Source organism: Coregonus lavaretus (genome assembly GCF_964263955.1).
Source record: "Coregonus lavaretus genome assembly, contig: HAP1_SCAFFOLD_2916, whole genome shotgun sequence".
In the NCBI taxonomy this organism is placed as follows: domain Eukaryota; kingdom Metazoa; phylum Chordata; class Actinopteri; order Salmoniformes; family Salmonidae; genus Coregonus; species Coregonus lavaretus.
The window spans coordinates 44,760-71,505 of NW_028164294.1; the positions used below are offsets into that span (position 1 = coordinate 44,760).

At 45.0% G+C, this 26,746-nt stretch overlaps 2 protein-coding genes across 4 annotated transcripts; both read left to right on the forward strand.

The window, feature by feature from the left end:
- The first annotated feature begins 3,804 nt into the window (after positions 1–3,804).
- Positions 3,805–11,450, forward strand: LOC311117241 (zinc finger protein 131-like). The gene is made up of 9 exons (XM_084192214.1): positions 3,805–3,892; positions 4,769–4,907; positions 5,154–5,255; positions 5,449–5,593; positions 7,918–8,047; positions 8,204–8,398; positions 8,588–8,963; positions 9,791–9,921; positions 10,010–11,450. Exons 2-9 carry the CDS (start codon positions 4,784–4,786, stop codon positions 10,502–10,504), a joined length of 1,698 nt encoding a protein of 565 aa, XP_084048340.1. The 5' UTR covers positions 3,805–3,892; positions 4,769–4,783; the 3' UTR covers positions 10,505–11,450.
- Positions 11,451–16,855: 5,405 nt separating this feature from the next.
- On the forward strand, positions 16,856–23,148 carry LOC311117239 (RING finger protein 37-like). Of its 3 annotated transcripts, none has more exons than XM_084192211.1 (7): positions 16,856–16,988; positions 18,206–18,269; positions 19,408–19,509; positions 19,637–20,370; positions 20,508–21,283; positions 21,443–21,724; positions 22,405–23,148. In XM_084192211.1, exons 2-7 carry the CDS (start codon positions 18,216–18,218, stop codon positions 22,674–22,676), a joined length of 2,220 nt encoding a protein of 739 aa, XP_084048337.1. In that variant the 5' UTR covers positions 16,856–16,988; positions 18,206–18,215; the 3' UTR covers positions 22,677–23,148. The 3 variants fall into 3 exon arrangements, with proteins under 3 accessions (XP_084048337.1, XP_084048339.1, XP_084048338.1); XM_084192212.1 differs by having other exon boundaries at positions 16,908–16,988; positions 18,203–18,269; XM_084192213.1 differs by lacking the exon at positions 21,443–21,724 and having other exon boundaries at positions 16,869–16,988.
- The last annotated feature ends 3,598 nt before the right edge of the window (positions 23,149–26,746 follow it).

Here is a 26,746-nt window from a genome sequence, read left to right on the forward strand (position 1 = left end):
GATGGACCCCCTCGTAAGCCGACCCCTCCTCTCTCTAGCGCCAGCGCCCCCGAGCTCCATGGGGCACGGCTCGGAGGCGCTGGAGGGTGAAATGGACGGACCCCCCTCGGAACGTCCGCGGGTAGCTAGCAGGTTATCCAGCCTGATGGACATGTCGACCAACTGGTCGAACGAGAGGCTGGTGTCCCTACAGGCCAGCTCCCGACGGACGTCCTCGCGTAGACTACATCTGTAGTGATCGATGAGAGCCCGCTCATTCCACCCTGCATCCGCCGCTAGAGTACGGAATTCTAGGGCGAACTCCTGGGCACTCCTCTTCCCCTGCCGGAGGAAGACCAGACGCTCCCCCGCCGCTTTCCCCTCCGGGGGATGGTCAAACACCGCCCTGAAGCGGCGGGAGAACTCGTCGTAGGTGATGGTGTCCGCGTCGATCCTCCTCCACTCCGCGTTGGCCCATTCCAACGCCTTCCCGGAAAGGCAGGAGATCAGGGCGGACACGCTCTCATGTCCCGAGGGCGCCGGGTGCACGGTGGCCAGGTACAGCTCCACCTGGAGAAGGAATCCCTGACACCCGGCCGCGGTCCCATCGTAGGCCCTCGGGAGCGAGAGTCGAACTCCTCTGGGTTCCGGAGCGGGAATGGGCTGACTGGCCGATGGTGCTGGCAGAGAGGATGGCGGTGGAGGAGTCCCCCAGCCTCGGATGGTGGTGTTCACCTCCTGCAGTGCGGACCCCATCTGCAGGATCTGGTCACTCTGTTCACGGACCTTGTCCTCCAGCGTCGCCTGGGCTGCTGCGGCTCCTGCTGATTCCATTCTTGATGGTGTGTGATTCTGTCAGGAATGCTGTAGGTGGGTGTAGTGGTGGAATCAAGCGCAGGACACCAAAGTATAGTCCAAAAGACTTTAGTGCAATTTCCAACAAGGAAAATCGAACAAACTTGCCCGAAGGCGAAAACTACGCACGAAGGCGACAAAACAAAAGGCGCACTAAACATGTGCGTAAACGCTCCAACACAGTGGAGTAAAGCTCAACCGAGCGAATAAGCAATATACAAGCACAACACACGACATAAATAAATCAATCACACACAACACTAGACAAACACAACGAGAAACTTATAGGACACTAATTACACTAAACGAGAACAGGTGTCACAACAAACAGACAAAAGCAAACGAACATGAAACATACAACGGTGGCAGCTAGTATTCCGGAGACAACGAACGCCGAAGCCTGCCCGAACAAGGAAGAGAGGCAGCCTCGGCCGAAACCGTGACACTTTAGAAGCTTCTGATAGGCTAATTGACATCATTTGAGTCAATTGGAGGTGTACTTGTGGATGTATTTCAAGTCCTACCTTCAAACTCAGTGCCTCTTTGCTTGACATCATGGGAAAATCAAAAGAAATCAGCCAAGACCTCAGAAAAAAAATGGTAGACCTCCACAAGTCTGGTTCATCCTTGTGAGCAATTTCCAAACGCCTGAAGGTACCACGTTCATCTGTACAATCAATAGTATGCAAGTATAAACACCATGGAACCACACAGCCGTCATACCGCTCAGGAAGGAGACGCGTTCTGTCTCCTAGAGATGAACATACTTTGGTGCGAAAAGTGCAAATCAATCCCAGAACAACAGCAAAGGACCTTGGGAAGATGCTGGAGGAAACAGGTACAAAAGTATATATATCCACAGTAAACGAGTCCTATATCGACATAACCTGAAAGGCTGCTCAGCAACGAAGAAACCACTGCTCCAAAACCGCCATAAAAAAGCCAGACTACGGTTTGCAACTGCACATGGGGACAAAGATCTCACTTTTTGGAAAAAATTCCTCTGGTCTGATGAAACAAAAATAGAACTGTTTGGCCATAATGACCATCGTTATGTTTGGAGGAAAAAGGGGGATGCTTGCAAGCCAAAGAACATCATCCCAACCGTGAAGCACGGGGGTGGCAGCATCATGCTGTGGGAGTGCTTTGCTGCAGGAGGGACTGGTGCACTTCACAAAATAGATGGCATCATGAGGAAGGAAAATTATGTGGATATATTGAAGCAACATCTCAAGACATAAGTCAGGAAGTTAAAGCTTGGTCGCAAATGGTTCTTCGAAATGGACAATGACCCCAAGCATACTTCCAAAGTTGTGGCAAAATGGCTTAAGGACAACAAAGTCAAGGTATTGGAGTGGCCATCACAAAGCCCTGACCTCATTCCTATAGAATTTTTGGGGGCAGAACTGTAAAAGCGTGTGCGAGCAAGGAGGCCTACAAACCTGACTCCGTTACACCAGCTCTGTCAGGAGGAATGGGCCAAAATTCACCCATCTTATTGTGGGAAGCTGGTGGAAGGCTACCCGAAACGTTTGACCCAAGTTAAACAATTTAAAGGCAATGCTACCAAATACTAATTGAGTGTATGTAAACTTCTGACCCACTGGGAATGTGATGAAAGAAATAAAAGCTGAAATAAATCATTCTCTCTACTATTATTCTGACATTTCACATTCATCAAATAAAGTGGTGATCCTAACTGACCTAAGACAGGGAATTTTTACTCTGATTAAATGTCAGGAATTGTGAAAAACTGAGTTTAAATGTATTTGGCTAAGGTGTATGTAAACCTCCGACTTCAACTGTATATTTATTTATATTTGTGAGTGTGTGATATGTGTGTTGGTTGGCAAAACTTTTACAAACAATGGCAACACTGCCATGTTGCACTGAGCCTTATTGCTGTTGGAATACCACATCAGGGTCTGACTTTGAGCGCTGTAGCAGATGCACCTCCCCCAACTTCACTCCTCGACTTTCGTCTGCAGTCGGTTGCTTCTGCCATCCACTCAAACGAGCCCATTATCTGTTAAGTCAGAGTTTCCCAAAGTCGGTCCTGGGGCCCCCCTTGGGGTGCATGTTTTGGTTTTTGCCCTAGCACTACACAGCTGATTCAAATAACCAACTCATCATCAAGCTTTGATTATTTGAACCAGCTGTCTAGTGTTAGGGCAAAAAACTAAACGTGCACCCAGGGGGTCCCCAGGACCGAGTTTGGGAAACCCTGTGTTAAGTGACAGGTTGGAAAAGAGAGGGATTTATGCCGTGTTCACATGCTAGCCGGAACTAGGAAACTCGAAAATGTCTGACTTGCTAGCTGGTTGAACGCAGCACTTGTATAACCAGTTAACAAGTCGAAAATGTCAGTTTCCTAGTTTTTGACTATCACATGAGCGTGGCATAACCAGACAGAATGAAAAATATTATGCTTAGGTATTATGTCAGTGTTAATTAAGGCTGGTCCTCAGGTATTGGAAAATCTTTAATAATCCAATGTTTACAGAATGGATGAATATGTTGATTAAAACAACATATGAAATCATGTTAGCAAAGACTGGAGAAAATAATAGAGACAGACTCAAAAAAGATATGGGAAAGATTATTGTTGTTCCTTAAAGGCACATAAAATAATATAATGGCCATGAAATAGCCTATCACCTATCAGAAGAAAAAACTAACTAAACAAAAAATACTCTCCATTTGTATTTTAGTGTGTTTCTGTATAGTTTGGTGTACTGTATGGTTGTTTTGTGTTGAATATGAAGAATTAAATAAATTGTCTATACCAAAAAAAGGGGGAAGGAGCTGATACCGAAATGGAACTGGACCCGAGAACCGAACCGAGGTGCCAGGGTTCCGGTGAACCGAACGAGAGACGTCCATTTGTTGCCCAGCAACGCTCCTCGGCGTCCTCTGGAGTTTGCAGTGACTGCTGGGACTCTGAGGCCCGACTGAGCGACCGCCCTTTTTAGACGAAGGAGAGAAGAGCAACGCTGCAAGAGTGGGGAGAGAGCTATACGCAAAAACAACTTAATAAAGCGGCAGAACCTAACTTGAGGTATGTTTTCTGATGTATGAGGTGAAATATTTCGGCCAAATGATGTCTAAATTAGGAAATGTGTCAGGAAAAAGTGTATTTTAATGCGCGATTTGATGACGTAATGGCGATGGTCAAACTCGAAATGGCGAGAGCCTTTACGGGCCTATTTGAAATTATTAGCTACTGTAACTTGTTGGCTAACGTTAACTGGATTATTTGCTGTTTCTTATAACCCATGATGTAGCGTTGGTATTATTAGGTACACATTGTGATTAAATATATATATATATATATCGTTAAGTTTGATTTTACGTCCCTCAATTATAGCCAGAGGCCTTCTGCTGCAGCTAAGCTAGCTAGCTACCCGTTAGCATTGCCTGCTATTTTCAATTGGTCAACTTGATGCAAATCACACTGCTGTCAAACGCATGATTGGCTGAATTGGACGTCTTTCTCTTTGCATCGGTAATATTCTATTGGATAATACATGAGGTTGACGCGATTTTCCCGCCTCGAACGTCATCATATTTCATGATGAAAAATCAGAAATACTCAAATACCATTTTGTACATACCACAAACATAGCATTAGTTCCCTCAAATAATGCCCACATTGGCAGATAAAGATGAAAAAAAAAAAAAATATATATATATATATATATATATATATATATATATATATATTCATAAAAGCTACAGAATGCCCAATGATAACATTTTATTTCAATCAAAATGTTAAACTTACATTACTGTCTGTCGATCAATAGGCTGTGACATGTTGTTCATATTTTACTTGTTTGCCCAAATGTAATTGTGCACTCAGACCACATAGTCTGTCATTACTGGTGATGTGAAGAGTGTGCCATCTCTGCATGGATTTCTTCGTTGTGCCCAGGTGAGGGGCTGAGCCATGGCAGATGAGGGTGAGGAGGAGTGTGGTAATGAGTTCCCAGCCCATTATAAAGTCATGCTGGACAAACTGAATGAACAGAGACAGCTGGACCAGTTCACAGACATCACTCTCATAGTGGACGGTAAGCTCATCCCCAGTGATGTTTGTTGTATTGCAGAAAGTGAAGGTGCATCTTTAGCTTGTCGACTGAAAGTTAGTTATATATTTTGTTCATACAAAAACAGCCTCGTTTCAGCCATGTAGGTTAATAGTAAAACAAACAAAACGTTTTTTAATGTCATTGTGTTAAGGAAAAATGTCCACATTGTATGAAGGATTCTGTTATGTGCTGTACCATTCATGTGTTCATCTTACCTCTGATCTGTAGGGCACCAGTTCAGGGCTCATAAGGCAGTGTTGGCAGCGTGCAGTCAGTTCTTCCACAAGTTCTTCCAGGACTTCACACAGGAGCCACTAGTGGAGATTGAAGGTATGTACTGCTGAACCACTGACGCATCCACTGACGTCTGTCTGTCTGTCATCAATCAATCAAGAAAATAAACGATAGCAGAAAGCGTTATAGCCCCTGAGAAACAAAACAAAGGCCTACATCCACTTCTCATAATAACTATAGACTATCACGCGATAACCCAATGTACCCATCAATCCCCTGTGTTGTGCAGGAGTGAGTAACTCAGCTTTCCACCAGCTGATGGAATTTACGTACACGGCTACGCTGGCTGTCAGTGGGCCAGAGGAGGTCAACGACGTGTGGAAGGCAGCAGAGTACCTCCAGATGCAGGAGGCCATCAAGGCCCTCAACAACAGGTTGGACTGCCATTATAACATCTTACAGTGCCTTCAGAAAGTATTCATACCCCTTGACTTATTCCACATTTTGTTGCGTTAGAGCCTTGTTACGTGAATTATTTAACAAACTATTTTAGTGTCTCTGTGCGTCTCCCAAAAGGTTGTAAGTCTTTTGGGATTTAAGTAACGGCCAGAGTCCCGGTCTGCATGGTCAGAGATATTTATTCATTGAGAATTCTGCCATCACAATTTCAGAGTCCATCTTTTATACTCATACGTCATACAAAAATAAATCCCTTCCCTCTGTAGGCGGGCTGTAGTTTTCCACTCTAAAACTGCTCTACTGACCTTCAGTTCACACACACACACATATACACACATGCATACACACATACATACACACACACACACACATATCCTACTCCCTGCTTTACTCAGTTATTGCCGTTCTCACAATATTCTGCACCATGTTTTCATAACAGTTTCTCCCCTCCCTAAATTGGGAGGCCTCTTTATCTTAGTTTCTCAGTTGTCTTTGTTGTCTGGCCTGACTCTTACTCACATTGCTAGATAGTGGCTCAATGCCATAGCCTTTACTGGTCCTACACTCACACATTATACACAGTTTCAGGGTGTAATAATTAGTCATTAATAATTAATCTATCAAGCCTGAATTCAAAATAGATTAAATTGTTTTTTTTCTCTCACCCATCCACACACAATACCCCATAATGACAAAGTGAAAACATGTTCATAAAAATGTCAGCAAACTTATTGTAAATGAAATACAGAAAATATTCTACCCCACCCCCCCCCCAAAAAAAAAAATATATATATATATATATATATATTGTAAAGTGGTTGTCCCACTTGCTATCATAAGGTGAATGCACCAATTTGTAAGTCGCTCTGGATAAGAGCGTCTGCTAAATGACGAAAATGTAAATATTAGAAACACCTTTGGCAGTGATTACATTGTGAGTCTTTCTGGGTACGTCTCTAAGCGCTTTGCACACCTGGATTGTCCAATATTTGCACATTATTCTTTTTTAAATTCTTCAAGGTCTGTCAAGTTGGTTGTTGATCATTGCTAGACAGCCATTTTCACATCTTGACATAGATTTTCAAGCTGATTTAAGTCAAAACTGTAACTAGGCCACTCACTTGGTAAGCAACTCCAGTGTATATTTGGCCTTGTGTTTTAGGTTGTCGTCCAACTGAAAGGTGAATTAGTCTCCCAGTGTCTGTTGGAAAGCAGAATGAATCAGGTTTTCCTCCAGGATTTAGCCTGTGCTTAGCTCTATTCCGTTTATTTTTATCCTAAACTCCCTAGTCCTTGCCGATGACAAGCATATCCATATCATGATGCAGCCACCACCATGCTTGAAAATATGAAGTGGTACTCAGTGTTGGGTTGGATTTGCCCCAAACATAACGCTTTGTATTCAGGGAAAAGGTAAATTTCTTTGCCACATTTTTTGCAGTTTTACTTGAGTGCGTTATCGCAAATAGGATGCATGTTTTGGAATATTTTTTATATATATTCCTTATTTTCACTCTGTCATGTAGGTTAGTATTGTAGAGTAACTACAATGTTGTTGATCCATCCTCAGTTTTCGCCTGTCACGGCCATTCCACTCTGTAACTGTTTTAAAGTCACCATTGGCCTCATCGTGAAATCCCTGAGCGGTTTAGGAAGGATGCCTGTATCTTTGTAGTGACGGTGTATTGATACACCATCCAAAGTGTAATTAATAACTTCACCATGCTCAAACGGATATTCAATGTTTGCTTCTTTTTTTAACCAATCTGCCAATAGGTGCCCTTCTTTGAGAGGCATTGGAAAACCTCCCTGGTCTTTGTGGTTGAATCTGTGTTTGAAATTCACTGCTTGACTGAGGGACCTTACAGATAATTGTGTGGGGCACAGAAATGAGGTAGTCCATGCAATTTATTAAGTGACTTGTTAAGCAAATTTTTTACTCCTGAACTTGTTTAGGCTTGCCATAACAAAGGGTTTGAATACTTATTGACCCAAGACATTTCAGCTTTTCATTTTTGTATAATTTGTCAACATTTCTCAAAACATAATTCAACTTTGACATTATAGGGTATTGTGTGTAGGCTAGTGACGCAATCTCAATGTTAATAAATTGTAAATTCAGGCTCTAACACAACAAAATGTGGAAAAAGCCAATAAGTGTGAATACTTTCTGAAGGCTAGCCCCCTTTTGGTGTGGTCTTATGTTGGGTTCTATTCTTGTTTTAATGGTATTTTATCCCTGTCTGTTGGAACGTAAAGCACTTTGAATGAATAGAACCCTCTCTCTCTTTCTTCATAGGATGGGTGATGGCACCCTCTTCCAGCTCTCCCAGGCTCTGGCAGCGGGGAATAGCAAGGCCAAGAAGAGGAAGATATCTGAGACATTTAACATGATCGCTGAGACTCTTCCGTCAGTGGAGGGGGAGCAGGTTAGAGATATACAATGGCACATTATGTTTATAGTTGTTATGACATAGAATTATGATGTGCATAAAGTGCTAAAAAGTGTCCCAAATTATCCTCTTCGTCATCCATCCTTTCCTCCTGATACGTATTGCTGTGCTGACCCCAGTCTGTCCTTGCAGGTGGAGATTGAGGTGGAGATCGGGGAGGGTACCATCGAGGTGGAGGAGACGGGGCTGGAGGAGGTGGTGGACGCTGCTCGGAACGCCCAGGCAGTCTCGGACGACTCGGCCCTGGCTCTGCTTGCTGACATCACCAGCAAGTACCAGCAGGGGGGGCTAACGCTGCACGTCCTGAAGAAGGAAGGACTGGACGAGGTAAACAAAGCACTCTGTTTGTCTAATGCATGTGTAAAAACAACACACTTGGAAGGACCGTGACCAACCTTGATTCAATTTTTTTGTTTTGTTGAGGTTTACAATCTCTCAAAACAAATCATCCTTTCATCTCAATGCATCCATACATAATGAAAAATAAACGATGGTATTGGTGTGTGGTTGATCCAGGAGGTGGTGTATCAGGAGGAGACAGTGACAGCTCCCAAGACTCTCGAGAGTCTGGAGGTGGTCGAGGTCCAGATCTCTCAGCTGGACAAGATGTTCCGCTGCAACAAATGTGATCGCAGCTTCCGCCTCTACTACCACCTCAAACAGCACATGCGCGCTCACATGGCCGCACTGGACAAACCCCATGCGTGTTGCCACTGTGGGAAGGCGTACACGCGGGAGGGGGCGCTTAAACAGCACCTGAACACATTACATTACGAGGCGGAGGAGCTGTCGCGCAGCCAGTGCCAGAAGAAGAAGACTCACGTGTGTGAGTACTGTGACAAGCAGTTTGACCACTTTGGACACTTCAAGGAGCACCTACGAAAGCACACTGGTAAGAGTTATCATACCAAGAGGGATTCATTCAGGGGTTCAAGTTCATATTTGTAGAAGTGCCAGAGTTAACTACACACTGAGTGTACAAAACATTAGGAACAGATGCTCTTTCCATGACAGACTGACCAGGTGAATCCAGGTGAAAGCTATGATCCCTTATTGATGTCACTTGTTAAATCCACTTCAATCAGTGTAGATTAAGGGGAGGAGACGGATTAAAGAAGGATTTTTAAGCCTTGAGATAATTGAGACATGGATTGTGTATGTGTGCCATTCAGAGGGTGAATGGGCAAGACAAAATATTTAAGTGCCTTTGAACGAGATATGGTAGGCGCACCGGTTTGAGTGTGTCAAGAACTGCAACACTGCCTGTTTTTTCACACTCAGCAGTTCCCCGGGTGTATCAAGAATGAACCACCCAAAGGATATCCAGCCAACTTGACACAACTATGGGAAACATTGGAGTCAACATGGGCCAGCATCCCTGTGGAACGCTTTTGACACCTTGTAGAGCCATGCATGCCCTGACGAATTGAGGCTGTTCTGTTCAAGGTGTTCCTAATGTTTTGTGCACTCGATCGGTGTATGCAGATGTGCATTTGTAGTTCCTAGGCAGACTAAAACATAGCATCAACAGCACTTCATTGCACTTATCAACAGCACTTTACTTCAACAACACCTTTCTTCTCTCTCTGAGTAGGATCTCTTTGATTGTGCATTAATGAGTGAGTGACCTGTTCTTGTGAATGTGAATCCGACCACCTCAATAGGATCTCCTGATTTATGCAATGGATGTAATAAGTTGTTTATCCCCTGTGTGTGTAGGTGAGAAACCGTTTGCGTGTCCAGACTGCCATGAGCGCTTTGCCAGGAACAGCACATTGAAATGTCACATGGCTGCCTGTCAGAACGGCGCCGGGGCCAAGAAGGGACGCAAGAAACTCTATGAATGTCAGGTGCAGAGAACACTCTTGGCTTTTCCTGATTTACTTCCCTGAGTAGTGTATTTGCTGGGTTGTTAAATTACCTCTCCCCCCTCCCCAGGTGTGCAGCAGTGTGTTCAACAGCTGGGAGCTGTTTAAAGACCACCTGACGACCCACACAGGAGAAAAGCCTAACCACTGCACCATGTGTGACCTCTGGTTCACCCAGCCCGACGACCTCCGCCAACATCTCCGCGTCCTGCACGGCATCACAGACGACAAGCTGATAACCCAGGAACTGGTCATCGCCGCCATGGCAACGCAAGAGGAAGTGGCCGGGGAGGAGGGAGGCGGGAGAGAGACGCTTCTACTGGAGGACGGGATGAGCGTGGAGCATGTTACCGTGGAGCCTGTAGATGTGGTAGCATTGGAGGAAACGGCCATGTTGGTTGATGGGGAGGTGACAGAGATGTGTGAGGAGGACATAGAGAGACTGAAGGAAGCGGGGGTGGAGATCCGGGTGGTGCAGGTGTCAGCGGAGGGACAGGTGAACTCTGAGATCCAGGTGGAAGGGAGCGAGGTGGAGGAGGAGTCGCAACAGGCTGTTGTTGTATGAAGCAGGAGCGGGGCGCCATCTCAAATCATACCCTATTCCCCATATATACACTACCTTGGCTCTGGCTAGAAGTAGTGCATTGTATGGGGAATAGGGTTTTATTTGAGATGTGCCTGCTGATTTTTGTCAAACTGGAAAAGCTCCCCCTTACCCCCCCTCACCCTATGGATAATAGGGTAACGTACAGAGACAAGGATTGGAAGGTACTCATATTTCTAGATGGTATTTATTTAGAGCCTGATGTCATGGCTCTGTCTTCCTCTGTCTTTGTCTGTGGCAGAGATGGACCCGCTGAATGCCTTCACAATGAACCCGTTCAAGGTTTCGTTTCGATCTCTTTTTTTTGCTTTCTTTCGTTTTTTACGTTTTAGGATGTACATTTGAGATGATCAATATTAATTTGCTAAGACAATATGCCATCCATAAAGATCCCTTCTCATTTCTATGGTGTCACCAGCAGACACCAGTTATTGATTGGTATGCACCGTCTGTCATACGGCTGATAGTCCTCACTGATGATGCCAGACGTTTCCCAGTTTGAACCCATCTGAAGCACAGATCTGTTTGTGGAAAAATAATTCAGAGCTTGACTAAAGAAAGAGCATGTTTGTAATGGTGTCCTGCCCCTAACTGGTAAAAAGAGCTTTATTTTCTTAATATTTTAATCAGTTTGTATAGCAGGAGAATGGCTGTTAGCGTGTGTACGTTTGTTTCCCCCCCGCCCCCCATTTCCCTGCTTGACTTCCTGTCTACCTCTTCCTACTTCCTGTTCTGACTGCAGCCCACAAGACACTGGGTTTTATGTATGATACTGTTACAACATGATGCTCCTCAGAAACAGAAGTGAGAAAGTATTAAGTGAACATGTTTTGTTTGTTTTTTATTTGACTAATGTTCATAATTGCAGTGTTTTATTTGTACAGAGCAATAAAGAAGTGATGTAATCAAACGTGTCCACACCAGCATTTCTTACAATGCTTTCAAATGTGCCTGACTGAGAAGTGGAAGGACTGAAGATGAGATGTTTAGCTTACTAGACATGAAGAATGAACCCCCCAAAAATGTATGCATGCTTGTAAATTTAAAATGTGGCTTATGTAAACCACAGTGGTTCTGTCTGTTGTTGTTTACTGCGTGTCTCTCTGTCGCTCTTCTTCTTTCCACCACAGCAGAAGGACCTGGAGAGGGCAGCATACAGACGGTTTCATATCAACAGCGGTGACGATGGTGTCCCGAACACTTTGTCCTCCTCAAGGAAACCGCTTACCATAACCTTTGGGTATCCTGCCAGAGCCTGGTCAAATAGGGTCAAGGACGTGTGGACAGGGAATTTGGACTATGATCTTTCAAATGGTCATCCTCAGAACTTTATGACACAGCATCACTTGGGCCTCATCACTGGCTTCCACATCATTGGCTGTTGGCATCATCCTCTGACTAACCGGTACATGGCCCCGTCCATCGTCCCTGAGGATTGGAAGGTACTCATCGTACAGTTTTTCCCCCTCATCAATCTACACACAATACCCCATAATGACAAAGCAAAAACTGGTTTTGAGAACATTTTGCCAGTTTATAAAAACATAAAAAACGGAAATATCACATTTACATACGTTTTCAGACCCTTTACTCAGTACTTTGTTGAAGCACCTTTGACAGTGATTACAGCCTTGAGTCTTCTTGGGTATGACGCTATAAGCTTGGCACACCTGTATTTGGGGAGTTTATTAAATTTTTCTCTGCAGATCCTCTCAAGCTCTGTCAGGTTGGATGGGGAGAGTCACTGCACAGCTATTTTCAGGTCTCTTCAGAGATGTTCGATCAGGTTCAAGTCCGGGCTCCGGCTGGGCCACTCACGGACATTCAGAGACTTGTCCTGAAGCCACTCCTGCGTTGTCTTGGCTGTTTGCTTAGGGTTGTTGTCCTGTTGGAAGGTGAACATTCGCCCCAGTCTGAGGTCCTGAGCACTCTGGAGCAGGTTTTCATCAAGGATCTCTCTGCTCCGTTAAATCTTTCCCTCGATCCTGACTAGTCTCCCAGTCCCTGCTGCTGAAAAATATCCCCACAGCATGATGCTGCCACCACCATGCTTCACCGTAGGGATGGAACCAGGTTTCCTCCAGACGTGACCCTTGCCATTCAGGCCAAAGAGTTCAATCTTGGTTTCATCAGAACAGAGAATCTTCTTTCTCATGGTCTGAGAGTCCTTTAGGTGCCTTTTGGCAAACTCCAAGTGGGCTGTCATGTGCCTTTTACTGAGGAGTGGCTTCCATCTGGCCACTCTACCATAAAGGCCTGATTGGTGGAGTGCTGCAGAGATGGTTGTCCTTCTGGAAGGTTCTCCCATCTCCACAGAGGAACTCTGGAGCTCTGTCAGAGTGACCGTCGGGTTCACGGCCCTTCTCCCCCAATTGCTCAGTTTGACCGGGCATCCAGCTCTAGGAAGAGTCTTGGTGGTTCCAAACTTCTTCCATTTAAGAATGATGGAGGCCACTGTGTTTTTGGGGACTTGCAATGCTGCAGGAATTGTTTGGTACCCTTCCCCAGATCTGTGCCTCGACACAATCCTGTCTCGGAGCTCTATGGACAATTCCTTCGACCTCATGGCTTGGTTTTTGCTCTGACATGCACTGTCAACTGTGGGACCTTATATAGACAGTGTGTGCCTTTCCAAATCATGTCCAATCAATTGAATTTACCACAGGTGGACTCCAATCAAGTTGTAGAAACATCTCAAGGATGATCAATGGAACAGGATGCACCTGAGCTCAATTTCAAGTCTCATAGCAAAGGGTCTCAATACTTATGTACATTTCTAAAAACCTGTTTTCGCTTTGTCATTATGGGGTATTGTGTGTAGATTGATGAGGAAAAACATTAATTTAATCAATTTTTTAATAAGGCTGTAACGTAACAAAATGTCGAAAAAGTCGAGGTGTCTGAAAACTTTCCGAATGCACTGTATATCACTCATTGGCCTATCCCTCTGTGCTGGCACAGATGTACTATTCACAGGGATCCTCTCAGAATCCCTCACCTTTGACCCATCCTCCTCTACTTTCTTCACTGCCTCAGCATTCTGCACTACGCTGTTTTTTTACCCCCTTTTTCTCCCCAATTTTGTGATATCCAATTGCGAAATTATCTAGATATCCAATTATCTAGAGCACGATGAGCCAAGTAAAGCCCCCCCTGGCCAAACCCTCCCCTAACCCGGACGACGCTGGGCCAACTGTGCGCCGCCCTATGGGACTCCCTGTCACGGCCGGTTGTGACACAGCCTGGGATCGAACCCCAGGCTGTAGTGACACCGCGATGGAGTGCCTTAGACTGCTGCACCGCTCAGGAGGCCTTACCTTCTGCACTACTCTGACTCTAGCCACCTCAACCTGCCTCTCTCGCACCGGACACTTCCGATCCCCAGCAACATAGGCACCCCTACAGTTGACACACACAAATGTATCCACGAAACTACATCTTCCCACATCTTGAAATCTCCCTCCTACACACTGCTGCGACATGACCATAAACGTTGCACCTGAAACAGCGCAGTGGGTTCGCCACAAAAGCTTGAACAGGATAACTGTTATATCCTAACATGACCTTGTCTTGTAAAGACTCTGACTCAAAACTCAAAAGGACTGACAGTGACTCCTCTGTTTCACCACGTTCACTATTGGGTCTGCGTCACACCATACAACGGGCGTCACAAACACCAGGAATCTTCATCTTCAATTGCTCCACCTCCACACTTAACGCTACCCCAGAAATCACTCCTTTCAATGGTGCCCTGTTCCTAAGAGCAAAGCAAGAACCAGATATTGACCCAAGTTGTGTAACATGGAGCGCCCACTCCCTCTGATGAGAAGAAAAACAAACAAATATCACTACAAGTCCACTACAGGTTACCGTCACTGATTCAACTGCACCCAACTCCTTTTCCACCTACTCTGAAACCACTAATGTATCCGCCAAAAAGGCAAGAACGCACTTTCTCCTAAAATGTCACTCCTACTGGACCAGATTCTTCTTTATCATTTCCATCGATGCCGTGTTCGGGCTCCGAGCTCTTCACCACACCTTCCACCTCATTTAACTCACCCTCATTCACTTCCATTTCACTTCCAGAACTCGGTCTGGCGCACGGCTCAATTTGTTTGCACTTGGCACCAATCTTCTTCGACACCCCATCTACACTTTTATCGCCATCTTCCTCAAATTCAAATCCAACCTCTGCTTTCCTCATTCTCTTCAACCTCTTCTTCCTCTTTTCCCCCCTCCATTCCTCCTCAGAAATCCACCTTTCCGTGTCCCTGTCCCGATATTCCTCTACGCCCAACTTTGCTTGCGGCCCGGTGGCATCCCGGCGTAACTCCATCTCAAAACAATCCCCCCAGGCTGTCGTTCTCCTTCTTCTTCTTTAGTGGGGTTTATCGGCGGTTGGCATCTAACTTTATGGTGCATTACCGCCACCTACTGTACTGGAGTGTGGGCCAGAGACCGGGAGTAACTAAATCCTACCTGCCAGCCCCGTTGCTCTTAAAAAGATAACAAAATATTTGAGACTATATCTAATGACGTTCTACTCAATATACTCTTTAAACTAATTTCCTGTATCCCCTTCTCCCTCATACTAGATCTCATCCTGTCTCTTTCCCTCTGATACTGCCCCCACTGTAGCAATACATGCTCCACGGTCTCTGTTTCCTGACAATAATCACACTTTCCTGTTGGATGCTTTCCTATCACATTTAATGTATTTATTTATTTTTATTTAACCTTTATTTAACCAGGTAAGCCAGTTGAGAACAAGTTCTCATTTACAACTGCGACCTGGCCAAGATAAAGCAAAGCAGTGCGATAAAAACAACAACACAGAGTTACATATGGGGTAAAAAAAATACATAAAGTCAAAAAAATACAACCGAAAATATATATACAGTGTGTGCAAATGTAGCAAGTTATGGAGGTAAGGCAGGTAATGTCTTATTCAACTGGCTGTGTCCCACCCTTAATCTTGTAAAAATAGCCTCCTCTCTTCTGTCCCTTCCTGCCGTCCTCCCCTCCCCGACTTTCCTCTGTACTTGAAATAAATGCCTTCCCTTATTATCTCTATTTCACTGCTCCTGCCATCTCTGCACCATCACTGTATATATCAGTCTTTTTGCCTCTGCCTTGCTCATTGAACCTTCAACATCAACATCCCCACTACTAAGTGCTTGTTTAGCCAGTTCATCTACTGCCTCGTTCCCCTCCACCCCCACATGGGCTGGGACCCACGTAAATCTTAGTAGTATACCCATCTGTTTAATCCTGCCATGGGTTTGTAGCACCTCATAAAGCAGGTATTTTCTGCTACGTGAGCTAAAGGACTGGAGACTCATTAACACTGCACATGAATCAGAGCAAATAACTACTCTGTCTTGTTTGACTTCCTCCACCCACTGCAAGGCCAACAGTATGGCCATCAGCTCCGCCATATATACAGCCAGATGATCTGTAATACGTTTTCCTGACCCCACATTCCTGCACTACAAATGCTGACCCAGTACGTCCTGTCCTTGGATCTTTTGAACCATCTGTGTAAATGGCCACAAAATCCTGATACACAGTATCCAGACGTCTCTTAAACAAATCAGATGGATCAACACCCTCCCTATCTTTCTGTAGTCTCTCCAACACTTCTAGATCAACTACTGGAGGCGGGAGTAGCCATGGTGGTCTGTCATTCTCCCAGCGGCATTAGTCCTAAATCGGAACTCCCACTCCTGTTCCAGTTGCCTCACTGTCTTTCTGACCTGATCAGCAGATACCGCTGTACTGGAGCGGCTCTGTCTCCTGCCTATGTACTGGAGTCATAGATTAAAAATGGACCAATAGAAATATAAAGAGGGGTTCCTGCAGATGCAGGAATGCCCACACGCATGAACGCCCAGAATTGCTGGCTGCAGTTGCACCCTTCTTAATAAATCTGCCAAGGCACTGCTGCTCTTCTGATTGAGTCTTCTGTTGCCACATGGAAACTATCAACCATTTAAACATTTGAAAAATACTTTAACGCCCAGAATTTCGGGCTGCAGTTGCACCCTTCTTAATAAATCTGCCAGGGCACTGCTGCTCTTCTGATTTAGTATTCTGTTGCCACATGGAAACTATTAACCATTTAAACATTTGAAAAATACTTTAATTCATTGCTGAAAATCTGTAGGAACAGCTTTTACATTGTGGGCCTACGTGCTTTTGGCATCATAGTGCCACGGACGATTTTTTACAACGCAGCAGGGGAACTCGGTCACACCGTACAGCCAATCGCGAAAATATTTGACGTCGTAATATGTCCATTCTCTCTTTCCTTCCATTAGCTAGCCAGTGTTTTGGCTAAATGAAAAGTGGTCCAACCAGAGAAAAGTTCCAGTGATTGCATCGTTTGAATTTCTTTCAGACAGTTCGTGTGAGCTGGTCTACAAGAACATTGGGAGACACGGTGAGCTCTGATAGCTTGCTGGCCAACTTTCTGCAATACATTAGACTGGGTTCAGTAAACAAACTAGCTAGCGTTAGTTAGCTAGCAATTAGCCATACTAGATTACCCTATCGTCGGGCTGGGCTAGGAAGCAACCAATGAAGAACTAGCTAACGTTAGCTAGCCAGTTAGCTGTAGAGATGAGAGGGCCAAAAAAAAGGTACAGGATACTGTCATTAGTCAGCAGTTTTTGTGTGGAATAAAATGCTAACTTTATTGTGTACGAAGGTTAACGCGTTAGCTATGGCTCTGTGTAACGTTAGCTAGCTAGTTAGCTATATGCTATCTAGTCTGTGTGGTGGAGGAATAGCTAGGCTAACTGAACATGACTGTAGATTGAACTCCAGATAGCTACTGAATGCCATCATCATATTATATATATATTGCTTTCTCTACTGAAAGCCATTGCCTTTTTCTTTACGTTCTATTAGAATGTAGTGTGTCAACCTTCTTTGGATTGATGGGATGTAACTTCGTTTGTCATCCATAGTAGTACGGTGGGGTCTACTAACGTTATGGCACAATCACACATTGCTTCCCATGAGATTGTTTTCTTGGCTTGAGTCAAGTAATTTCGGGAGTTTTTTGGGACATTGGGCTGTATTGTTGACTCCCTTGCCCAATGTCCCAAAAGACTACCGAAGTTGCCCCCGAAGCTAGCTATGATTGTGATGCGAGACTAAATCAAATTCACCCTTTCTAAGGCAAGGTCAACTGACAGCTCACAGTGGAGAGAAGTCAAGGGTTATTGCAATTCTCAAAAGAAGCAATGTCGTTAAGCCTGTAGGATTGCCTGTATATAACTTTGTCATGTGTATGGTTCACAATACCCTGATCTTATTATTCCCATTGTCACTTTATTTGCTCTGTATGTATTTTTTTTACACTGCACAAGCATTGTCCTTAGCGGATAATACAGATCTTGGCTATTTAATATAATTATTAATCATCTCTGTCATACATCCACACGTGCTGCCCTACACGTGAGTAGTAGGATTGACACTTGTTTTGCTATGCATGGTTTAGACTGCATGCTACACTAACCTGAGGTAATTGAACAAAGAGTGCACAGCAAAGAAGCTCTGGCTGTCTGAAGGACTTGACTATTCCACAGCATTAGGAGATTAATGTCTAGTGGAGAAGTTGAAAACATTGATTTTAGTTGCTTATTTCAGCAGGTGTGAGACCATGGTGGTGAATCTCTGCCTACCACATTTCAAGACCACCATCCAGTGCGACAAGGTACAAAACATTTACATTGCGTTAGAATTTTATGGACTGGAGTAGCCAAAACTCCACTTGAAGTTCAGTACCTTGCTATCAAGTCAAAACACTAATCACCCATAATGTTTGCACCGCGGTGACTAACGCGGGATATGGCTTTCAAAACGTACCTCAGTCCAGGGATGGAAGATGTCTCTGTACTCGCTGTATATCCAGCGTTCGTGATTAGCGTTTCGACTTGATAGGATGGTACTGAACTTCAAGTCGAGGTTTGCTAGGACCAGAGCTGACATAATCCCCCTTGTCCCTCCATAGATCATGTTGGCTAACGTTGGTTCAATGTGTAACAATCTGAACAAATGGTCCTATTCCCAGTCAAAGCATATGGGAGAAAATGCTTCTAAATGAAAATCTAAAATGAGCATTCTTATTGGAAAAGTTTAGATACTCTCTTTCCTCCTCCTCTTCTTCATCCTCTTCCTCATCCGGAGTATGACCCTGGCATCCAGCTGACAAAGCCGCTTTTCCTTTTGTCTTGTCACACCCCCCATGTCCTTCTCACCTACTGTGGTCATTTTCTGTCCTCTGGGTTTTATGGAGAGGAGGAGGATAGGAGGAGAAAGGGTGAGGAATGAATGAGAAGAGGAGGAGGAAAGGGTTGAAGGATGGAGGGGGAGGATGGGAAGAGGAAGAAGGTGCTGCGTGGGAGGTTGAATCACAGCTGACCTTGCTATGTTCTTGTCTTTGTATTATGGGTTGTCTGATACTCGCTTGGCTAGGTATTCTTCTTCTTCTGGGAGTGATTCTTCCACTTTTTCACCCACTTTTACCTCTCCCCTCTTTCCTTTCACTCTCCACCTCCTTTTTGCTCTTTCCGTCTCCTCTTTTCCTTACCTCACTCTTCTCCCTCATCACTTCACTGCTTTTCAATGTATGTAGTTCTGTCCTGGAGCTGTTCTTGTCTATTAATGTTCTGTATTCATGTCATGTTTTGTGTGAACCCCAGGAAGAGTAGCTGCAGCTTTCGCAAACAGCTAATAGGGATCCTAATAAAAGACCCTACCTCCCTCTCTCCCTTAACCTCCTCTCCTCCTTTCCTTCCTTCTCACTCTGCCCCTCTCTCTCCTCTCTTCTTTTCCCTCCCTCCCTCATCTAGCTATGTGCAGATGGGTATGACGTCACCAACCTCCTATCGGCCGACCCAGCTGTCCGGAGGCGGGGTTTTAAGCTGGAGTACTTCCTGCAGCCGCCCGTTCAGGTGAGCTGACGCCCTACAATATTTAGAGATGAGTCTTATGACATCACTGTCCTATTCTTCTTAATCTCTTTCTAGAGAAGTGGTCATGTTGGGTGTGTCTGTCTAATCTTCCTTTGTCTGACTCTAGGTGACACTGCAGTTTGGCTTCCAGGTGGAAGTGTGTCGGGTGGATGTGGAGCTGTGGCCCTGGGGCATGGACCGAGGACAGGCCTGCAAGAGGCTGGAGATCAGCACCAGCTCTGACCCCCCACTCCCTCACAACCACAGCCTAGAGCAGGGCCAAATCCAGGCCCAGCATGGCCAAGAGAAGGACCAGCATTGGGACCAAGCCAAGGCCCAGTTCAAAGGCCACCAATGGAGCCTCCAGGCCCAACAATATAGTCTACAAGGCCAGGAGAAGAGCCAGCAATGGACCCAACGTGGCCAAACTCACAGCCACACAGACACCAGCCAGGGGGCTTTCCACCTGGTGGGACGCTGTGAACTAACAGAAGAGACCCACGTCAGTTTTTCCCATCCCTGTTTCCGCCCGCGCCCTCCTTTCCCCTCCTTGCCCCCAGCCCCCCGTGAGGGGTGTAGACAAGAGGAGCTGTGGAGCAGGGGCCCGCTCTCATTAGGCTCTGTGAAGCAGCTCCGTGTGACGGTGCCGTACGGTGCGGGTGCCTCCGCGATGGGGCTCAAGGCACTGGCAGTGTGGGGGCTGCCTTCTCGCTGCTGCCCTCCGGAGGAGGTGGAGAGGGTGAGGATAACACATGAGAACGCTAGCCTGAGACCAGCGCCACGGCTCAGCCACTTGGCATCAGCTCAGCCTTCACCTGTCAATCAACCACAGCCACTGTCACAGACGACAACAGCAACTAGGTACAGTGTGTATAAAACACTGGCTGTTTTCAACACAATATATGAGGCAGATTAATTGCAATTCTTTTCACGAAGGCAAAACCTTAATCTCTGGGAGGATAATAATGTATTTCTCTCCTCTATTTTCTAACCCCCAGTCTCCTGCAAGTCCCTGAGGAGTTCCTGGATCCCCTGACCCAGGAAGTTATGTTGTTGCCCATGCTGCTACCCAGCGGAGTGTCTGTGGACAGCTCTACTCTGGAGGAGTACCAGAGGAGGGAGGCTACCTGGGGTCGAGTCCCCAACGACCCCTTCACCGGTGTTCCCTTCATCCCTGAGGCACAGGCCCTCCCCAACCCCCACCTGAAGAGCCGCATCGACCGCTTCCTGCTCCAGACAGGGTTAGAGGTCAGGGAGGGAGCGGTTGGGAGGCAGGGCCAGGGGGAAAGTCCACACCCCTCCAGACTCATACCCCCACAGAGGACTGGAGAGAGTAGGGACTCTGCTGTCACCACTGCTGCTGCTGCAGAGTCAGCCAACCACCATGGGGCACTTAGCAGAAACAGTGGGACTCGCACACAGACTACCCAAAAAGGGGCAGAACGTGTTATTACACAGAGGAGCCAGCTTACGCAGCACAGGGGGACCGGAGCTTTTAACAACAGGGCGAAGAATGGGAATGGGAAGGATCAGTGCGCTGGGAAAGTTGGTCCTAAAGAAGGGGGAGTGGATAGAGTGAGTTCCCAGGAGGGAGGGCCAGACTTGGGGACTAGGAGGAAGAGAGAGCTGGAGGTTTGGGCCACTCTGATCCGTTCTAAGGGAAAGGGTGAGCCCACCGGGACCAAAGCAGCCTCTGCTAGTGCTGGTCACTCCAAGGAGCTACTTCCTGACTCGAAAAGACCAAGAACAGACACAAACTCCACTATCTCCTCAGGTGAGTGGTAAACTGGTGTAGACAATGCAAAAACCGTGAGAGCAAAAACATCATGGCATTCTCGCGCTTAGTTAAAAGGCCTTCGTTTAAGGTTGGCTGCATCAAGTATTTGAATGTGTGTCACTTATTAGTGTTTCTGTGTTATTCCTCTTGTTCCAGCCACAGTTCCCAGCGGTAGCTCCCATGAGCAGCGTTTGTCTGCCAGTCTAGACTATGAACAGCGTTTGTCTGCCAGTCTAGACTATGAACAGCGTTTGTCTGCCAGTCTAGACTATGAACAGCGTTTGTCTGCCAGTCTAGACCAAGAACAGCGTTTGTCTGCCAGTCTAGACCAGGCCCTTCTCTCAGCCCTGCAGGGTCGACCCTCCTTTACCTCCTACCCCTCCCAAACCCCTCAGATCCAGCACAAACACACAGACACACCTGCTGACACCCCAACAGGTAGGAACGGCCTCTAGCGGCTCTGTTTGAATTTGGCTAAAATGTACCCTTCCTTGGATTATGAATGCATGACGGGGAAAGTCTTGAGTTGACTAGTCATTGGTTGAACAAGTTAGACGGTCAAGTAGTGGGATGTTGCCTAGGTACCCGGGAGAAAAACACTTTGTCAACAGAGTCAGTCTAAGGACTTTCAGCCTCATTACACTGTACCAAGTTTTTTCAAGTCTTATTTTCACCTACAGTACAATAATAATTTGGTGGGTGATTATATTTGTCCTATTTCACTCATGTACAAGTGGTTATTAATACGCATGTGTGAATTGGAAATTTGTTTTTTGCATATCCAACTCTCCCTGAGACACCCTCGGAGAGTGGGGTCACGGCCAGGGTCTGCCATTACCAACGGTGACCCCATGTGTGCAGAGATGGGTTAACATCTGTCTTTATACTGCATCGTCCTCGACTCGCCATACAAACGTTCTTCCCATTGCTGTAATTCATGTAGTTTGTTTTTAGAGCCTTTTTTAAATTGCGTTTCAGTTGTTGGAGTATTAATACAGTGGTCAGTGAGAGAGAATAAAAGACAAACTGTGAACAGAGACTCATTCAAGGTGTACATACTGCTCAATACATGTATTCTCTTTCTCTCCTTCACCCTTTCTCTCTTTCTCACCCTCTAGCTTTTCCTATTTCTCTCTTCCCCCCCCTTCTCTCCCCACTTCCCTTTCTCTCTCTCCCAGGTGAGAACAGGTGTGGTTCGTGTTCCTGCTCTCTGTCAGTCTACTCAACCTCTCCATCAGCATACCGCCTGCCCTGTGGTCACTTCCTGTGCCGCCCCTGCCTACACAGGAAGTCCCGCCCACTTGTCACTACAGCAATGCCCAATCACATCCTCTGTCCCACCTGCCATAGCCCTGCCTCTTCCAGTGACATCACACACGTGCATCACTGAACGGAAAATGCGTGTGGCATTAACCACTGAACGGGCTACGGTGGCAGGTAGCCTAGCGGTTAAGAGCGTTGGGCCAGTAACCGAAAGGTTGCTGGTTCGTATCCCCGAGCCGACTAGGTGAAAAATTCTGTCTGTTCCCTTGAGCAAGGCACTTAAACCTAATTGCTTCTGTAAGTTGCTCTGGATAAGAGCATCTGCTAAATGACTAAAATGTAAATGAACTGAACAACCCTACGCAACTCACTGAAAACGTGTGTGCTCTTAACCACCAACGGATACTCAGTCACCGCACACTCTGCCTGTGCTCTTCACTGCACATGTGAGCAGCAGAATAGTGGTGGACATTGGAGGAAACACAGATTACAATGGGACTCTTTATTGTCCATTGGGCCTTGATGAACAATGACCTAAAATCCCTCCCTGCCTCTCTACCCCACAGAACTCATTAAAACGTTTACAGACATATCTTCTGAAATGTGTGTTTTAGTTTGTATTATTCACTGTGGTGATGTGGGTTCTACTTATTCCCAGGTGTCATAACTTCAGGAGAACCTTCCCTTTGCTTGGTCGGGGAGTGCGTTTGTTTCTGCTTTATCCAACTTGTCTTGCTAAACCAAGGCAACAGTGTAGCGTCAGTGCATCACACCCTTGGGTGGGCTGCCATTGTAGATTTGTACAGAGGAATAGACAAGTGTGTTCAGTAACAAAGAAAGGTTAGGAGAAGTAGAGAACAGTGGTCCAAGGCTGCTGTCTTATTGAGAAGTGGCCAGTACAGAACAAACCTACCTTTGCTCCCCCTTCCTGCTTTCCCCTTTTTTTCCCCCTTATCTCAAGTTCAAGTTTCAACTTAATTGTCCCAGAGGGAAAATATATTTTGCAGCAATAGTCTTTAAACATAGACATAAAAACGTCCATTGACGATTGACAGGGACTTCATACAGTGCCTAGTGAGTCTACACACCCATTGCAGTCTTCACATTTTGCTGCCTTAAAATTAAACCTAACAAAGGATTACATTAGATTTTTTTCCCTACAGATCTACACAACCTACTTCCCATATTCAACGTGAAAAGGTTCAAACATGTTCTAAATTAATACAAAAAACTATGAAGTCTTGATTGCGTATGTCTTTACACCCCAGAGTTAATACTTGGTGGAAACATCTTTGGCAGACATTACAGCTGTGAATTATTTTGAATATTATTCTACTAACTTTGCACAACACTTAGGGTGACATATATGTCCATTGTTCTGGTCAAAATTGCTCAAGCTCATTAAAAATGTTTGGGAATCATTGATTGATGCAATATTCAAACCTTTTCTCTGATTTTCAAGCAAATTTTATTCAGGACTGAAACTAGACCACTCAAACACTCAACACCTCATGGAAAGCCATTCTGGTGTGTCTTTGGTATAAAAATATTTGTAAATGTCTTGCTGAAAAATAAAACTATCCCAGGGTTAGGTTTTCAGAAGACTGAGGCAGGTTTTTTTGTTTAACTTTTTACCCGGGCTTTGCTCCTTTCACATTTATTTTGATCCTGACAAACTCCCCAGTACCTGCCGATGACAAGCATACCCATAACATGATCCTACCACAATACTTGAAAATACAGAGGGTTTCACTCTGTGTTTGTATTGGATATGACCAAAACCTGTAGTTTTTAATTTAGGCCAAACAGGTAATGTCTTTGTGATGTTTTGCAGTATTACCAGTGGTGTAAAGTACCTAAGTAAAAAATACTTTAAAGTACTACTTAAGTAGTTTTTGGGGGTATCTGTACTTCACTATTTATATTTTTGACTACTCTTACTCCACTACATTCCTAAAGAAAAGAATGTACTTTTTTTTTAATGTACATTTTCCCTGACACCCAAAAGTACTTGTTACATTTCGAATGCTTAGCAGGACAGGAAAATTGTCCAATTCACGCACTTATTAAGGAGTATTTTTGTCCGCTCTTACAGGAGTAATAAAGCCCTAGTTCAGACAGGAGTAATATCATTTAGTGGATTATAATTTATTTTTTATCAGGGGAGCACCCTCAGCACTCCTAGCACCCACACTTCCCATGGCTATGATTATGGGTATGCTTGTCACCAGCAAGGACTGGAGTTTGTTAAAACAATTATAAATATGAAAGGAGCAAAGCCCAGGTAATAAGTTAGGGGGAAACCCGCCTCAGTCTTCTGAAAACCTAACCCTGGTATAGAATATAATTTTTCCGCGGCACAATTACCCACATTTTAATTCCAAAGACACCAGATTGGCTTTGCAAGAGGTGTTGAGTGTTCCTGAATGGTTCAGTCTCAGTGCTGACAAATCTAAATCTGCTAAATCTGCTTAAGAAACTGAGACAATGTTTGAATATTGCTGTCCATCAACGATTCTCAACCGAATTTACTGAGCTTGAACAATTTTGATAAAATCAATGGACATATGTTGCCGTAAGAGTTGTGTAAGGTTGGTAGAATCAGTCAAAATTATTCACAGCTGTAATGGCTGCAAAAGGTGCTTCCACCAAGTATTAACTCTGGGGTGTGAAGACATACGCAATTTTGTATATCTTAGTAATTCAGAAAATGTTCTAATTTTTTTATCACTTTGAAAATGTGGAGTACGTGGTGTAGATATAAAAATTAAATTATATATATTTCCCATTTCATTTTAAGGCAGCAAAATGTGAAGACTGTGCAATCAGTGTGTAGGCTTTCACTAGCAACGGTAAGTGATTCACAGGGACTTCATAGGTGAATAAATGTATCTATACTCTCCTCCACCTCTCTTCTTCCTTGCCTCAATTCATCCTCTCAACCATCTCATGATGAGGACCCTTTGTTGAGTTGTTTGCTGAAGGCTTAAACACTTCCAACCTCTAGGCAAGTGAAAAAATAGTGAGAGGTAGAGGGAGAGTGAGCAGAGCGCTCCAAGGATGATGTGTCATTGTGAGGAAACAAATAGCAGAACCATGTGCTGAACTGAACTGACCCCTGGAGGCCTGTACAACATGAATGTCTCTCTGCTCCCTCTCTTCCTGTATTCCTCCTCTCTTCCATCTCAACTGACAGCAGGAGGGCCAGTACAACATGAAACTACTCTACTCAATCCAATTTAGTTGTCCACTTGATTTATTTTACAAGGGGCAATTGTATTAGGCAAACCGTTCAGAAAGCTTTGGACATTTTGTGATTCCCACACCGCAATCCTTACACAGTTTAGGAGTTCCTCCCCACTCTTGAAAGTACAGTGGGGGAAAAAAGTATTTAGTCAGCCACCAATTGTGCAAGTTCTCCCACTTAAAAAGATGAGAGAGGCCTGTAATTTTCATCATAGGTACACGTCAACTATGACAGACAAATTGAGAAAAAAAATTCTCCAGAAAATCACATTGTAGGATTTTTAATGAATTTATTTGCAAATTATGGTGGAAAATAAGTATTTGGTCACCTACAAACAAGCAAGATTTCTGGCTCTCACAGACCTGTAACTTCTTCTTTAAGAGGCTCCTCTGTCCTCCACTCGTTACCTGTATTAATGGCACCTGTTTGAACTTGTTATCAGTATAAAAGACACCTGTCCACAACCTCAAACAGTCACACTCCAAACTCCACTATGGCCAAGACCAAAGAGCTGTCAAAGGACACCAGAAACAAAATTGTAGACCTGCACCAGGCTGGGAAGACTGAATCTGCAATAGCAGGGGCGGTGTGTTCATTAGGGCGATATGGGCGACGCACTGCCAAACGGGAAAAGGAAGGGATTTTTTTCTAATCAATTATATCACGGCAACAGTAGTTATCAGTGTTCTAATCTAGACGTCTGATCTGCGACTAAATGTCCAATCAGGCTAAAGTCGTGCTTCAAATGCCCCCCCCCCCTTTTGGGGCGATTTCAGTCAGGTTGAAAATCGGCCAGAAGTCTCTCATAGACTCTCATGTAAAAAAATTTTTTTTCAAATATCAGAGCTTTCAATACAATCTCTATGGGTTTCTGAGGGCTTGCACTTACGCGCTTTCGTCATACGTAACATAACCATGAACGTAACTAAGAAAAGAGCGGGTAGCAGCGT

Bases quoted from the DNA above. Each gene is read 5' to 3' on its own strand.
- LOC311117241 (XM_084192214.1), top strand. From the start codon at position 4,784: ATGGCAGATGAGGGTGAGGAGGAGTGTGGTAATGAGTTCCCAGCCCAT. The intron at 4,908-5,153 runs GTAAGCTCATCC...TCTGATCTGTAG, and splicing joins CATCACTCTCATAGTGGACG to GGCACCAGTTCAGGGCTCAT. The intron at 8,399-8,587 runs GTAAACAAAGCA...TGGTTGATCCAG, and splicing joins AGAAGGAAGGACTGGACGAG to GAGGTGGTGTATCAGGAGGA.
- LOC311117239 (XM_084192211.1), top strand. From the start codon at position 18,216: ATGGTGGTGAATCTCTGCCTACCACATTTCAAGACCACCATCCAGTGC. The intron at 18,270-19,407 runs GTACAAAACATT...TCCCTCATCTAG, and splicing joins CCACCATCCAGTGCGACAAG to CTATGTGCAGATGGGTATGA. The intron at 19,510-19,636 runs GTGAGCTGACGC...GTCTGACTCTAG, and splicing joins TCCTGCAGCCGCCCGTTCAG to GTGACACTGCAGTTTGGCTT.